Source organism: Bos grunniens, chromosome 8, assembly GCF_055505025.1.
Source record: "Bos grunniens cultivar Pamir isolate PY7600 chromosome 8, Bosgru_T2T1.0, whole genome shotgun sequence".
NCBI classification, from domain to species: Eukaryota; Metazoa; Chordata; class Mammalia; order Artiodactyla; family Bovidae; genus Bos; species Bos grunniens.
The window spans coordinates 102,863,158-102,879,656 of NC_141172.1; the positions used below are offsets into that span (position 1 = coordinate 102,863,158).

The 16,499-nt window shown below is 46.0% G+C and overlaps 1 protein-coding gene across 46 annotated transcripts in view; it reads left to right on the forward strand.

The window, feature by feature from the left end:
- ZNF618 (zinc finger protein 618) overlaps positions 1-16,499 on the forward strand; it is a 200,914-nt gene extending 184,415 nt beyond the window's left edge. For all 46 annotated transcript variants that reach the window (XM_086414570.1, XM_086414573.1, XM_086414571.1 and 43 more), the window contains 2 exons: positions 7,916-8,017; positions 8,714-16,499. In XM_086414570.1, coding sequence (XP_086270696.1) covers positions 7,916-8,017; positions 8,714-10,230 — 1,619 coding nt within the window. In that variant the 3' untranslated portion in view covers positions 10,231-16,499. The remainder of the gene's footprint in view (positions 1-7,915; positions 8,018-8,713) is intronic.

The window sequence follows — 16,499 nt, forward strand, 5'->3', positions numbered from 1 at the left end:
TATATGTTGAGGGATATTGGTCTGTAGTTTCTTTTCTTTTTTGAAAAAAAAAATTTATTTATGTACTTATTTGGCAGCGCCTGGTCTTAGTCGAGGCAAACAGGACCTTCCAGCAGGATTTTGTAGTTGAGGCATGCAAACTCTTAGTTGCAGTAAGTAGAATCTAGTTCCTTGACCAAAGATTGAATCTGGGGTCCCCCTGCACAGGGCATGTGGAGTCTTAGCCACTGACCACCAGGAAAGTCCCTGTACTTTCTTTTCTTATAATTTTTTCTTTAGTTTTGGATTGAGGTAATGACAGCCTTGTAAAATAACTTGGGAAATGATCTTTCCTCTTCTGATTTTTGGGAGAATTTGTTTGGAATCTGTATTATTCCTTCCTTAAATATTTGGTCAAACTTTGCAGTCAACTCATGCGGGACTTTTCTTTATGGGAAATTATGTGAGCTATGATCTGAATTTCTTAATAATTACAGAACTTGAGATATTTAGGTTACCTATTTCTTCTGAAGTGAACTTAGAGCCTTTATATTTTTAGGTTTGTTTTTTGCCTCTCTTAAATGGTTGAATTTATTGGCAGAAAGTTGTTCATAATCATTGTTTAAAATATTTATTTGTTTGGCTGCATCAGGCCTTAGTTGCAGCCCGCAGGCTCTCTAGTTGTGTGCAGTCTCAGAGTGCTAGAGCTCAGTACTCACAGCGTGCAGGGCTTCCCTAGGTGCAGTGCTTGGGCTTAGTTAGCCCGTCGCATGTGGGATCTTACTTCTCTGACCAGGGATCAAACCTGTGTCCCCTGCAGTAGAAGGTGGATTCTTAAGAACTGGACCACCAGGGAAGTCCCCATAATCATGTCCCCATTAATCCCTTTAATATGTGTAGCATCTGTAGTGATGTCTCCCTCTTTTATTCCTACTACTAATAATTTACATTCTTCTCTTTTCTTTTTTTAATCCTTCTTATTAAAGGGTTATCAATTTTACTGATTTCTACCAAGAATTAGCTTTTAGTTTGATTTCTATTGTGTTTATCCATTTTCTGTTTCATTCATTTCTGCTTTTGTCTGTATTATTTCCTTCTGTTTATGTTAGACTCAACTTACTCTTTAAACTTAGTCTTTATATCTCTTTGTGTTGAAGCTTTGTGGCACTGATTTTAAACCTTTATTCTTTTCTAATAAAACTTTTAATGTTATAAATAACATTCATTTACATGTATCCACAAATTTTGAAACCCGAGGTTTGCATGTTTTAGTATTCAGTTCAAAGCATTTTCTGACCTCCCTAATATTTCTTTGGCCTCTGAGTTACTTACAAGTGTGATGTTTAATATTCAAATAGTTGAAATATTTCCAACTATCTTTTTGTTATTGATTTCTAATTTAATTCAGTTACGGTCAGAGACTATACTTTATATGATTTCGGTGTTTTTCTGTCCTGCCTCCTTTTTCTGCGAATCCGACTGTGTGTACATTGGGCTGCTTGATGCTGCCGCTGTCTGTTCATTTGTATTCCGTCTGTTTCTTTTCTCCTGAGAGTAACAATCACTGAGAGAAGACAGCTTGAGATTTCCAGGCGTAGGTTTGGTCTGCTGTTTCTTGTCCAGTTTTCTCAGCTTTTGCTTCATGTGGTTTTGATGCTCCATTACCACTTGCACACAGCATAGGATCGTTATGTGTTCTTGGTGATTTGACTTCTTTACCATTATGCAGGGCCTCTCGTTACCCCGGGTCATATTTCTTGTTCTGAGGTCTGTTTTCTCTGTAATACTACCACATGCATGTCGTGCCTTCTCTTCATTACTATTTGTGGAGTATGCCTTTATTTAAACTTTTACTTTCAACTTACTCATGTCTTTATATTTAAATAGATTTCCTATAGATAGCATAGAGTGGATTCTTGTTTTTTTTTAAAGTATGACATTCTCTAACTTTTATTTGGAATGTGGAGATCATATCATTTACATTTAATGTGATTTCAGTATTACTGGGTTTAAATCTACCATTTTCCTATTTGTTTATTGTTTCATTTGTTCTTCCTTTTTCTCTAATTTTTTTTGCTTTATTTTGAAGTGAGAATTTTTTATTATTCCATTTTTATCTCTACCATGGATTTATTAATGGTAATTTGGGTGTTTTTAATGATTTATTTCAGTTTTACACTATACATTTCTAACTTATTAAGTCTACCTTCAAAGGGTATTAGCCCCCTTTGTATATTGTGTGAAAAACTTTCAACAAAATCTTCTATATCCCCTTCCTAATCTTTCTATTATCATTGCCATACAGTTTATTCTACTTGTAATTACCACATTTCATTGTTACTATTTTCCAATGAGCAGTCAGTTACCTTGTTAAAGAGATTAAAAATGAGGGAAAACATCTTTTATGTTCATATATATACAGTTGCCGGTACTCTTCTTTTCTTTCTGTAGATCCAGATTCTTATTTGGTATCATTTTTTTTTATACCTAAAGAACTTCCTTTAGCATTTCTTTTTTTTATTTTTTATTTTTTTTAATTTTATTTTATTTTTAAACTTTACAATGTTGCATTAGTTTTGCCAAACATCAAAATGAATCCACCACAGGTATACCCATGCTCCCCATCCTGAACCCTCCTCCCTCCTCCCTCCCCATACCCTCCCTCTGGGTCGTCCCAGTGCACCAGCCCCAAGCATCCAGTATTGTGCATCGAACCTGGACTGGCGACTCATTTCATGAAGCAACTGACAAACAACTAATCTCAAAAATATACAAGCAACTCCTACAGCTCAATTCCAGAAAAATAAATGAACCAATCAAAAAATGGGCCAAAGAACTAAATAGACATTTCTCCAAAGAAGACATACAGATGGCTAACAAACACATGAAAAGATGCTCAACATCACTCATTATCAGAGAAATGCAAATCAAAACCACTATGAGGTACCATTTCACGCCAGTCAGAATGGCTGCGATCCAAAAGTCTACAAGCAATAAATGCTGGAGAGGGTGTGGAGAAAAGGGAACCCTCTTACACTGTTGGTGGGAGTGCAAACTAGTACAGCCACTATGGAGAACAGTGTGGAGATTCCTTAAAAAACTGGAAATAGAACTGCCTTATGATCCAGCAATCCCACTGCTGGGCATACACACTGAGGAAACCAGAAGGGAAAGAGACACGTGTACCCCAGTGGTCATCGCAGCACTGTTTATAATAGCATTTCTTATAGTTGCAGGTCTGATTTTTTTTCCCTTATTTATTTCCATTTGCGAAAGATAGTATGACTGGATTTAGAGTTTTAATTATTTTATTTTTAAAATATTTTTGTAGTTTTTTAATTGAATTATAACCGATTTATAATGTTGCTTTAGTTTCAGGTGTGCAGCATAGGGATTCAGTTATATGTACATACGTATCTATTTTTTAGATTCTTTCCCTTATAGGTTATTATAAAATATTAAATATAATTGCCTGTGTTATACAGTGGGTCCTTGTTGTTTATCTACTTTACATATATTAGTGTCAGATCAGATCAGATCAGATCAGTCGCTCAGTCATGTCCAGCTCTTTGCGACCCCATGAATCGCAGCACACCAGGCCTCCCTGTCCATCACCAACTCCCGGAGTTCACTCAGACTCACGTCCATCGAGTCGGTGATGCCATCCAGCCATCTCATCCTCTGTCATCCCCTTCTCCTCCTGCCCCCAATCCCTCCCAGCATCAGAGTCTTTTCCAATGAGTCAACTCTTCCCATGAGGTGGCCAAAGTACTGGAGTTTCAGCTTTAGCATCATTCCTTCCAAAGAAATCCCAGGGCTGATCTCCTTCAGAATGGACTGGTTGGATCTCCTTGCAGTCCAAGGGACTCTCAAGAGTCTTCTCCAACACCACAGTTCAAAAGCATCAATTCTTCGGCACTCAGCCTTCTTCACAGTCCAACTCTCACATCCATACATGACCACAGGAAAAACCATAGCCTTGACTAGCCGGACCTTAGTTGGAAAAGTAATGTCTCTGCTTTTGAATATGCTATCTAGGTTGGTCATAACTTTCCTTCCAAGGAGTAAGCGTCTTTTAATTTCATGGCTGCAGTCACCATCTGTAGTGATTTTGGAGCCCAGAAAAATAGTCTTACGCTGTTTCCACTGTTTCCCCATCTATTTCCCATGAAGTGGTGGGACTGGATGCCATGATCTTCGTTTTCTGAATGTTGAGCTTTAAGCCAACTTTTTCACTCTCCACTCACTTTCATTAAGAAGTGTATTATTAGTGTATATATGTATATATGTGTATATATTAGTGTATATATGTTAATCTCAAACTCATAATTTATCCCTCCTTCCTTTTTCCCTCTGGTAACCATAAGTTTGTTTTATATGTCGTGGGTCTATTTCTATTTTGTATATAAGTTTATTTGTATCCTTTTTTTTGTTTGTTTTTTTAGATTCCACATGTAAGTGATATCATATTGGTATTTGTCATTGTCTGGCTTACTTCACTTAGTATGATCATCTCTAAGGCCTTCCATGTTGCTGCAAATGGCATTATTTCATTTTTTTAATGTTTATTTATTTATTTGGCTGTACAGGGTCTAAGTTGCATGTGGGATCTAGTTCCCGGAGCAAGGATTGAACTTGGGCTCAGGAGCATGGAGTCTTAGCCATCGGACCACACCACAGGAAGTCCCTCATTCTTTTTTATAGCTGAGTAATATCCCAATAAATATAATTTATATCAATTGCATTATGATATCTTCTTTATCCATTCATCTAGGGCAGCCCTTAGAGTTTTAGATTGACATTCTCCTCTAACTTTGTTCTGTTGCCTGCTAGGTGTGTTGTTAATCTTATTTTTGTTCACCTGGACTTAATTTTTCCTCTCCTCCGGCTGTTCCTGCCATTGGTTTTCAACAATTTTATTATGATACTGTGCCTTGGTGGTGTTTTCTTTGAGTTAGTTGAGCTTTTAGAACTTGATTTTATGGTTTTCATCCAATTTGGAAAAATTCTGGCCGTTTCTTTAAATATCATTTCTGCCTCACCCCCTTTTTCTGGGACTCCAATTTATATGTGTGTTAAACTGCTTAATATTGTCCATACTCCATTTATTTATTTACAACCTTTTACCCAGTCTGGTTTTCATTGGATATTTTTTTTTGCTCTGTCTCGAACTTCACTGATTTTTTTTTTCTTCTGTGGCAGCTAATTAGTTTTTATCCCATACAGTGTATTTTTCCTATAGCACTTATTTTTATATTCAGAAGTTCCACATGAGTGTAGTTTAGTTTGCTCTTTTATACATCTCCCATTTCTCTCCTTATGATATTCATGTTTCCCTTCATATCTTGAACGTATTTATGATGTTTACAACTGCTGTTGTAAGATTCTTATTGGCAAAATATATCATCTCTGTCCTTCCTAGGTCTGTTTCTATTGATTAGGTTTTGGTTTTTTTTTCTGGTTATAGGTCATATTTGCCTACTATTTTGAATGTCCAGTACTGATTAGATGAATGACATTGTGAATTTCATATTGTTGGGTGCTGTTTTTTTTTTTTTTTTTTCGAGAGTATTAAACTTGGCTTGCAGTTTGTTAAGTTTGGAATCACTTTAATACATTTGAGGCTTGTTCTTAAAATGTATTAGGGCAGATCTAGGGCAGTGCTTAATCTATGGCTAATTTAGCTGCATAATAAGGGGACTGTCCAGGGCTTCTCAGGTGGCACCAATGGTAAAGAAGCAGCCTGCCGATGCAGGAGGCGCAAGAGACATGGGTTCAATCCCTGGGTTAGGAAGATCCCCTGGAGGAGGGCATGGCAACGCACTCCAGTGTTCTTGCCTGGAAAATTCCATGGACAGAGTTGCTGACTGAAGTGACGTAGCATATACACACGCATACAAGGGGACTGTCCAGTTTCTCGTGCATTGATGTTGGTCTCTCCATTCTGGTTGAGGGGGCCCGGGTGACTTCCCCAGCTGGGTAACCCTAGGAGTTATCATCCTACTGCATGTTAATGATTCTTCCCCCATTCCTGTGGAATTTGGTCATACGTATTGGGCTTCCCAGGTGGCTCAGTGGTGAAGAATTCACCTGTCAAGGCAGGAGATGTAGGTTTGATCCCTGGTCAGGAAGATCCCCTGGAGAAGGAAATTGGATCCCACTCCAGTATTCTTGACAGGGAAATCCCATGGACAGAAAAGCCTGGCAGGCTACAGGCCATGGGGTCGCAAAAGAGTCAGACACAACTTATCGTCTAAACAGAAATAGGCAGATTAGTTTCATCAAAGACTCCAGGGAACCCCCTACAATCTCAAGAGCTCTCTCTTTCTGACACGTCCTGTGCCTTAGTACTTTTCCCTGTAAATTCTAGCTGTCTCTGCCTGAGTTTTGATCTCTGTCTCTTAGAGGTGACCACTGTGCTTGTTCAGTTCCCTGCCTCCAGGCAGTAAGCAGGGCAGTCAGAGAGTGCACCACATTTGCTGCTTTTTCTGGGCTCACAACCCGGGTTGCCTGTTTGAAAGCAGTTGTATCGTGATCACTAGTTGTTTGCAGCTGGAGAGCAGTTCCTATGGTAGGGCATCCCTAATGGGCAGAAGTGAAAGTCCCCTCCCCATAGATTTTGATGCATAAATCTGTTCATTCCTTGACTTGTGAGCTTAAAGTGCATATCTCTAAAAATACATATGAAATTCTGATTAGGTGTGCTTTTTATTATGTTATGCATTTTCACGTTTCTCCAGGGTACACAGCCACTTTTCTAGTGGCTGCAAAATATTCCTTGAATGCCCATCCCAGAGTCTTCTAGCTGGCTGACTGTGAATATGTAGAAGTTGGAGAAGTCTCTTCTCTAGGTATGGAGATTATGGCCTTGACCTCTAAGGTCTGGCATCTTAAATTGAGAAGAAAGGAAGAACAGTGTCGCGATGCTGAACAGAGGCCGCTGACCCACTGATAGTCTCACGTTGTGGATTCTACCTGTCAGATGATGTCTCAAGGAAGTACACCCACAACAACAATGTAAGAGCACAGAAAAACAATAGTAGAATATTGGGCAAACAGGTCCATAGCAGAATAGTCATACTGGAAATGGCACAGCCCTGAAACTCAGGACCTAGGGTGTAGTTAACAATTGGTAAAGTATGGTGCAGTAAAAGATGGTGTGGTCATTTCTGATGGCAAATATGTAACTCAGATAATTTCTACTCAGAAACACCTCTACAAAAATGTCAAGAATTGACTGTGCATAGGAGAGTATGGCGTGTGCCCATTACTTAAAACTGAATACCAATGTAAATGTACAGGTCAACAAAAATTAGGGGGATTCATGGAGGACACACCCAGGACAGCGCTGCTGCTGGTTTTCTGTGTGATCCCGAGCAAATCCTTTCCTGCGTGTGCTCTTCAGTTTCACCTTCTGCATGTAACGAGGGGGCTGCGAATTGTATACTTGATGTCACACAGGGCTTTGCTTTTGTTGTGTTCATCTAATTAAGTTTCTAGTAAATACACTAAAAAGACACACTTCAAAGAAGCAAGAGTGTGAGATGCTTTCTGCCTCTTGGGGTGTAACGGGCACCCCCTGCCCAGTCTCAGAACTTTGTGCTTGTGGGTGTTGGGGAGCCTCCCATCCAGACTCAGAACACAGCGCTTCCCATTCCCCGAGTGCTTACTCCATGCTGGGCACTGTGCCCACTGCTCTTTCCCTATGTTATCTCTTATTAGTCCTTCTAACAATTGTGGGATTATCTTCATTCTTCCAGGTGATGAAAATGGTGCTTTGCAGGCATCAGATAGTTGTCTAAGGAGCCAGAATTTGAACCCGGGCCTGAGTCCCAGAGACCAGTCTCATCTTCACTTGCGTGCTCTAGTTCTCTCCTTGTTAGCTGACAGGCCTCTGGCACTTCAAGGAAATACACTGTCCCCTTTGTGCCCACAGCGGACAACGAAAACAACATTGCCTCCAACCAGTCCCGATCGCCCCCTGCTGTTGTGGAGGAGAAGTGGAAGGCCCAAGCCCAGAGGAACAGCGCCAACAACAGTAGGTCTTTCCCAGGCGGACGCCGCGGACTGGAGGAAGTCTGCTCCAGCCCTCCCGCTGCTTCTCTGCCCCCCTCCCCACCCCCGTACCTCCCATGATGATGCGAGACCACGCATAACGGTTTACCAAGCACTTTCACACCTGAGACCTAGTTGATGGGAATTCCGACCTCACAGGATGGACAGAGGAGGCCTGGGGAGACCTGATCTCTTTGTGATCAGAGAACACAAATTCATGACAGAATCAGAATTAGAATTCACCCTGCACAATTTCTCTGGTCTGCTTTTTCCTGACACTGTGGCCTCAGGTATCTTATTCACTAACGCCTTCTGTATCAGAGGCTGTTTCTGTTTTGAGGAACTGGTTAGACTAGTTAGCTTCAGAGGTCGAGGTGAATGGCGCATGCAGCAAATATTTGCACACATACCACTACCCTCTGTTCCCATGCCCATGGCAGGCATTTCTAGTCAATCACAGAACTTCATGGCATGGCAGGCATTTCTAGTCAATCACAGAACTTCATTCCCGGGAGACTGTCACATGTTAAAGACTTGCCGCCACCATCGGTTTGCACACAAGATGAAATCACTTCGTAATTCCTAATACTAGATGCTTGAGTATTAGGCTGCTGCCAGACCAAGAAGCCTAGAATGCCAGGATTAATCACGCCTCTCTTTGTGTCCCCCCACCCCCCAGCCACGACCAGTGGTTTGACACCCAACAGCATGATCCCCGAGAAGGAGCGGCAGAACATCGCAGAGCGGCTGCTGCGGGTCATGTGCGCCGACCTGGGTGCTCTGAGCGTGGTGAGCGGGAAGGAGTTCCTGAAGCTGGCCCAGACGCTGGTGGACAGCGGCGCCCGCTACGGGGCCTTCTCGGTCACCGAGATCCTGGGCAACTTCAACACGCTGGCGCTGAAGCACCTGCCGCGCATGTACAACCAGGTGAAGGTGAAGGTGACGTGCGCCTTGGGCAGCAACGCCTGCCTGGGCATCGGCGTGACCTGCCACTCGCAGAGCGTCGGCCCCGACTCTTGCTACATCCTCACGGCCTACCAGGCCGAGGGCAACCACATCAAGAGCTACGTGCTAGGCGTGAAGGGTGCGGACATCCGCGACAGCGGCGACCTGGTGCACCACTGGGTGCAGAACGTGCTGTCGGAGTTCGTGATGTCGGAGATCAGGACCGTGTACGTGACGGACTGCCGGGTGAGCGCCTCCGCCTTCTCCAAGGCCGGCATGTGCCTGCGCTGCTCAGCCTGTGCCTTGAACTCGGTGGTGCAGAGCGTGCTGAGCAAGCGGACGCTGCAGGCCCGCAGCATGCACGAGGTCATCGAGCTGCTCAACGTGTGCGAGGACCTGGCGGGCTCCACCGGCCTCGCCAAGGAGACCTTTGGCTCGCTGGAGGAGACCTCACCGCCGCCCTGCTGGAACTCGGTCACGGACTCGCTGCTGCTGGTGCACGAGCGCTACGAGCAGATCTGCGAGTTCTACAGCCGGGCCAAGAAGATGAACCTCATCCAGAGCCTCAACAAGCACCTGCTCAGCAACCTGGCCGCCATCCTGACGCCGGTGAAGCAGGCAGTCATCGAGCTGAGCAACGAGAGCCAGCCCACCCTGCAGCTGGTGCTCCCCACCTACGTCAGGCTGGAGAAGCTGTTCACGGCCAAGGCCAACGACGCGGGCACCGTGAGCAAGCTGTGCCACCTCTTCCTGGAGGCGCTCAAGGAGAACTTCAAGGTGCACCCAGCGCACAAGGTGGCCATGATCCTGGACCCACAGCAAAAGCTGCGGCCCGTCCCCCCCTACCAGCACGAGGAGATCATCGGCAAGGTGTGCGAGCTCATCAATGAGGTCAAGGAGTCCTGGACTGAGGAGGCCGACTTCGAGCCTGCAGCCAAGAAGCCCCGCTCCGCCCCCGGAGAAAACCCTGCCACCCAGGAGGACGACCGGCTCGGGAAGAACGAAGTGTACGATTACCTGCAGGAGCCCCTCTTCCAGGCCACCCCCGATCTCTTCCAGTACTGGTCGTGCGTGACCCAAAAGCACACGAAACTCGCCAGGCTCGCCTTCTGGCTCCTCGCGGTGCCGGCCGTGGGGGCCAGGAGCGGGTGTGTAAATATGTGTGAACAAGCACTTCTCATCAAAAGGAGGCGACTGCTGAGTCCAGAAGATATGAACAAACTCATGTTTCTGAAATCCAACATGCTTTAAGACTTCCAGATTGAAAAAAAAATACGAAAGAGAAAAAGAAAAGAGAACGTTCAAAGAAGAAGGAAAAAAACCCACACAACACTGTCGTAAACAAAGAAGAGGAATTTAAGTTCTAAACACTGTGGACCTCATTATAAATGCCCCCTGGAAACTTAAGTGCTTTTTTTCAGTGTGAGTGTGCATGTGTGTGCACGGGCAGCTCTGTGCTCATCTGCGTGGCTGCCGAAGTGTTGCACACACGTGCACACACATACTCCCCTGGTGCATGCATGCATGCTCCCTTGTGGGCACGTGTGCATTAAACTGGGCGTGTCAGGAAAGCTGAGTGTTTGGGAAAGAGGGAAGACGCTTCACTTCCTTTTCTCAGTGAGGGGGCTTTAAAAGACTCCATTTTCAGGTGTGCAGATTGTACAAACTGATGTTGTGAAATGTTCAGGCAGCTGAGATCTGAAGTGACTTGACGCTCTCTGTCCTTCACCCTGTGGTCCCCCTACTGCCCGTCACCCCTGCCCCTAGTCTTCCTGACCCTATCACACCCCACTCCTCCCCAGCTGCCCTGCCATGGATTCTCCAAACTGCATCAGATGGACAGCTTCTGCACTGGACTTTGTTCTCGTTCACCTTCAGGGCATTGAGCTGCTGCCTTTACGATACCCCTGGGTGTCAGGGGGCAGCCGCCTTAGAAACACACCTATCTATTTCCCCAAATCAGGAAAGGAGACTTTTAAGAATATAAAGCTGACCTTTTGCTTTTTAATATAAGAGAGGAAAAAAAAGACATTTTCAAAGAAGTATAAGATAACTGTCTCCACTCCTTAATAATTTTTTCCTAACATTTTAGCAGTTTTTGCCTTTTTTTTTTTTTTTCAAATATGATTTAGACTCTGCTAGGAGGCACTGAATGTCTATAACTTATGTTTTGGAGGGTTTTTTTGTGTTTTTTTTTTTTGATTGCCCTTTTTGTTCCTCAAGTCACACTGTAAACTAGCTCATCTCAGTGGTGTATTCAGTATCCTGAGGTTTTTATCAACCTTCCCTGTACAGTCCAGTTTTCCTGTATTTGAAACAGCCAAGACCGTGAACTTGGCTGTGCTGTTTGGAGACCAGGAGAGGTGTTAGAGTCACAGGTCTCGCAGACGTGGGATTTGGTGGAAGCCACAGAGAAACGTGGCTTAGGAGTGCTGACTGTAAGTGGAAGACCGCCCTCCTGGCTCGCTGCGTCTGGTCCTGCGAATGTCTGATTTCTGTACCCAGAGTGCATTACACTACTTGCCGCGTCACTGACCCTTCGGCTCAGCAGGGAATCCTGAGTTGATCCATGTTCGCATCCATCACACCTCAGACCCACAACCTCCTCTTCCTCCCCAGGACCCCTGAGATTCTGGGAGTTCCACTGCCCACGGCCCTGGGGGTCCCCCACATGAGCCTCAGCCCTCCTTCCAGGACGGTGGTTGAGCACGGTGCCTTGCGGGCCAAATGACGGATGTTTGAAGGTGGAATGGCATTAGGCCACATTCAACTTGATGCTGTGAAAGATGGTTTTAGGCTTTTCTTCCTCTGTGAGCGGTTTAGGTTCCACACACTTAGCCTAAATGCCAACAGGGTGACCCTTTCCCCTCTCAAGAGGTGGTTTTGTTAGGATCAGTGCTCAGCCTCCCACCCCACCTCTCAGTGAATATGTACTGGTGATCCAGTATCCCCTCGGTGCCCACCATCGCGGGGGGCACCATTTGCAAAGGCACATTCTACCATCCTGGGGGGCTGACCAAGTCCACCACATCCCTCCTTAGTAATAAAACATTGTTCAACTGCGAGATACCTCGATTTCAAAAAGCACTGTACAACAGCCCTCTCCCCGCTCCCCGGTCCATGGCAGTAACGTTGGGGAAGTTAATTTAAAAACTCAAGGCTTAGGATCATGGACCAGAACACTGTCCCGGGTGCCAAGCCTGCTCAATTTGCCTCATGAGAACTAACCCTCTGCATCTTGGACACACTGAAATGCATCCCAGAGGGTCGTTTCCACGTTCACTGCAGCAAGCCATGGTCTCAGGAACCATCATGCCATTTCCTCTCCTGGAGAAGTTCTGGGCACTTACTCCACATTTCCAAGGGGTGTCACACCATCAGAAGAGCCTCTTACCTGCACTGGACAGTCACCGCGTGTCACATTCTATAGTATATGGGAGCATTGACAGGCTATTTGATGAGACTTTGGGAGACCTTCCAGAAGGGGGCTGCAGGCTTGCTGATGGGTGAGATGCCTACAACCAAAGGCCTCCAGCCTTGCTGCCGGGGAGACCTGGCACTCTGAGCCACACAGGAGGGTGGAAGCTGCCTGTGTTGTGTAGTTGGTAGGAGTCAAGCCTCGGAGCCCATCTTCTCTCTGCTTTTGAGCGGGGAGCTGTGCTGGTCTTGCCTCATTTTAGGGGCCACTCCACAAGTCGGCATTTCACTGTGTTGCAAAGCCATCAGGACCAAGCCCAAGTATCAGCGTCCTTCTCCTTGGAACTCGGGGATGTCTGCCCTCCAGCATGAAATTTCTAGGAAGTCTTACTAAATTCCAGGTATCTAGTTAAACGTGTCACCTCCTGTTCTGTCCCTCCTTTCCACCTCAGTTCGATCCTTAGGGCTTGGCTTACTCTGCAGAGATGACGTGAGTGCCACTCGGTTTCTGAAGGCTGTCTCCTGGGACTGCCTCATCCAGATAACAGGCATAAGGTCGCAGGTAGTCATTTCTCTCTTCCAGTCTTTCGTCCTTCAGACACTCTTGTTGCCAGTAGGAAGGGCTGTACCAAGGTGCCCCTCCTCTGTCTGCTTTCTCACGCAGGCAGCTCACCTACTGCAGATCCCCTTGCAGTGAACAGCTTAATAAAACCCAAAGATCTCACAGGCCTAGCCACTGGCCCCTTGTCTCCAGCAATATCCACCCTATCCAAATTCTAGCTCAGCCAAAGGATTGAGGTCGGCTCTTCCAGCTCATCTCCTGGTGCCTGCCCTGACATGGACCTTCAGAAAGTTTCTGTCTTCTGGCTCCCCGTTCTGTGGCACTGACCACTATGGGACTCTACAGCTCAAGGCAGTCAATTGCCTGCTGACTTGGACACAGTTTGCCAGAAGTGTGTGATTCCCAGGACATAAGGGGCCTTGCTGCTGACATGCATGGACCCCAGCAAGGAGGCGGAGAAAACACACGTCCGCTCTGCAGGGTTTTCCTGCCTCCTCTGAGGTCAGTCAGCTTCGCCACCATAGCCCAAGCCAAGGACCATAGCCTTATGGGTGGTGCCACAGATGTGGAGTAACCAAGGGGTCTCTGCTCCAAGAGCAGGCGTGCCATCCCAGTTGTCATGAATGGATGCCTGGACTTGTGCCAACATGGTTCTTCTTCCCTCTGCCCAGGTCCACCAGCCAGGCCTCCCTCCAGATGGTAGCTAGAGACCAGGAAACAGAGGGGCCATCAGATGAAGCTCCTTATGGCTACTCTTCATTTCAGGGTTCACGGCATAGAAAACCACCTACTGTGCCTGTGAGTGAGGACACTGCCATCACCCTGCCTGGCAGCTTCATGGTTAGCATCCAGGCTTTGGCTCTTGGCTGGAAAAAGGGTGCTGTGGTTTCCTGGTGAGGAGAGAGCAGTCCAATGATGCAGTTGAGAGGTTCTGCTTCTCCTGATTTCTGGGAAGGACTCTCTCGGACATCAGCTCTGTAGGCTGGTGAGCCTCCTGTCCTTCAGCTTGCTCTCTTCTCTCCTGTACTTTCAAGAAACACCAGAGAAAAACTCTGCAAGGCGTGTTTTCCACCGTGAAGCTGACCCTCTGCCCTTAGGGGTCACCCAGGCTTGTGCTTTAACTTGGACTAAACTCTTTGGAAAGTGGGAGCCCAAAGAGCTGTTGGGGATGCCTCAGGCACTCTGGGAGGCCACAGCTTCACAGGGAAGGTTTGGAACGAACCTGGGATGCCGATGGAGAAGGGAGGTCCCGTGAGGAATGACCCAGAAGGGGACAGTACTGGGATGTTGCCATGACTACAGGTGTGCTGGCAAAGATGGAGTGAGGAGCATCCAGGGCACAGCTGGAAGTCTCCTCCCGCCCGCATGGAGCTGGGCAAGTTCATAGCTCTGCCCTTGCCTGGGGAGCAGTGGTAGCACCTCTGTGCCTGGGATGTACCTAGAGGAGGGCTTCTAGAAAGGCCGCTGCTTAGATGAAACCAAGAGGTAAGGAAGGCTCAGGCTGTCCCCTGGAGACAGCAGGTGGGGAGGGGGGCTCCTGTCTGGGCCCCACCGGCCCCGCCTCTGCCCACTCGTCACTGTGGCTCATGTTTGCTAGGCCAGTTATGGTGAACCAATGAGACAGTGTTTTCCCTCTTGAGTTTCCCCTCCCACTTCTCCCTTCTCTGGGTTTTTGGGAGGATCTTGTTGTAGTTGTTGTTTCCCTTCCTCTCTCATTTGGGTTTGAGGATTATAGTCCGTGGAGCCCCACCGTTCTCTAGAGGGGCCCTGTGGTTCTGTGCAAAGAGGCACCTGCTCCCGCTTTGATGACGGTGAAGGGCGTCGGGTTGCTATTGTGTATTCATGGCCCCACCGCTGCCACCACCATGGGTGTTGCTTTAAAGATTCGACTCCAGTACCGAGAAGGATGTGCTAGGTCTTCAGTTGGGTGTCAGCATCAGGACCCACCAAGGCCTCCCGACCCACATGTCCCACCAGGCACCTTCGACTCTTCGAACCAAAGTTCCTTTTAGGGGCACAGCCCAGCCTTGTCCGCAACCTCAGGGGCCTGGGATCCCTATGGCGCTTCCTGAAGTCCAGGTTGGCAGAGACCATGGAGTCTGAGGCCAACCCGAAGGGGGGCTCTTCCCACAACCCAGGTACCAGCCGGTCCCTGCCTAGGACCCTTCCCTCCCACCCAAACGGGGTCCCAGATGGGGTAGCCGGGTTCCAAAGCAGTGAGCAAGCTCGTGGACTGGCACAGGGCTGGAACTCGCCAGCCAGGAGACAGAGGGCCCCATGGGGCTGCAAGCTCCCAGACCCACTGGACAGCGTGTCCAGGGCCATTCAGATTCCAAGCATCAGGAGGTCATTTTGTACAACCACCTGAAGCAGAGATATTTTTTAAAGAGCATAAATTATTTTCAGTTGTTCTCTGATGACCCTATCTTTTTTTTCCCCCATTACTTCATATTGGTGATTCTTTCACATCAGGTAAATCTTATGAAAGCCTTGGTGCCCCCTCCCTCCCAGGCCCCGCTCAGTAACCGCGTGTGTGCACCCCCATCCTTTCTCAGTAGTTAAAGACGTTCTAGGCAATACCATGGGCACATCTGACTGTGTCTCTCTCTTCGAGTGCAAGAAACTCAAGTCATCTTAAAAAAATACAAAAAAAAAAAAATTTACAAAAAAAAGAAACACACAAAAAAATATCTTTTTTAGGCCAGAGTTTTCTACAGGTATTAATGAATATTTTTCTTAATCCTTATAAGTTTTATGTGTTTAATATTTCTTAATACCGGTAGCATTAATTTATACTTTTGTAGCAACACAATATTTTTATAAACAGCCAGTGCTTGGCTCAAGTCTCCACAAGGGGTTTGTGCAGGGTTTTCTTGGGACCCTGTGTACCATGTACTGTATTTAAAAAAAAAAAAAAGTTACCTAGTGTCACCCTTGCTGTGTTAATTAACAAAAGACGTTGTTTGCGATCTCCTGTGTCGTTGGTGTGGATCCAACAGCTCTGCAAGGAGTCACGTTGCATGGGGGTTGAGTTGATGGTTCTTGTGATTTGTAAACCCCCGAGACCAAACTTGAGGGTTTATTTAGGGTTTTCTGTTTGTCCTTTGGGTTTTCGGTTTCATTTTGGTTTGGGTACCGTTTCTCCATTTATAGCCAAATCAGTTTTGTGGTGTTTAAAACTTTTACTGATGTCAAATGGAGGAAAGGAACAGAAAAAAAAATTTTTTTACAAAGTAATAAAATTTAAAACTGAGCTGTTTAAATGTTGCTGTTTTTACCTGTCTGTTCTTGTTCAAAAGTGGGACATTCCCAGGGTGAAGAGGAAGGGTCCACTTGGTTCCTTAAATCGCCAAAAGCCCCAGCCCAGAATTCAACACCCCCTACCCTCCTCCCCTGAATTCTTGCAACATTATTTCCCAGTTGGTTGATGCCAAGGCAAAAAGACATCCTTTTAATGGTTAGAGAGAATCAGTTGCTTAAATAAATGATTTCATGTCAGTGTTGTATTTATGGTTTTACAATAAAACGACCTTTAGGAAGA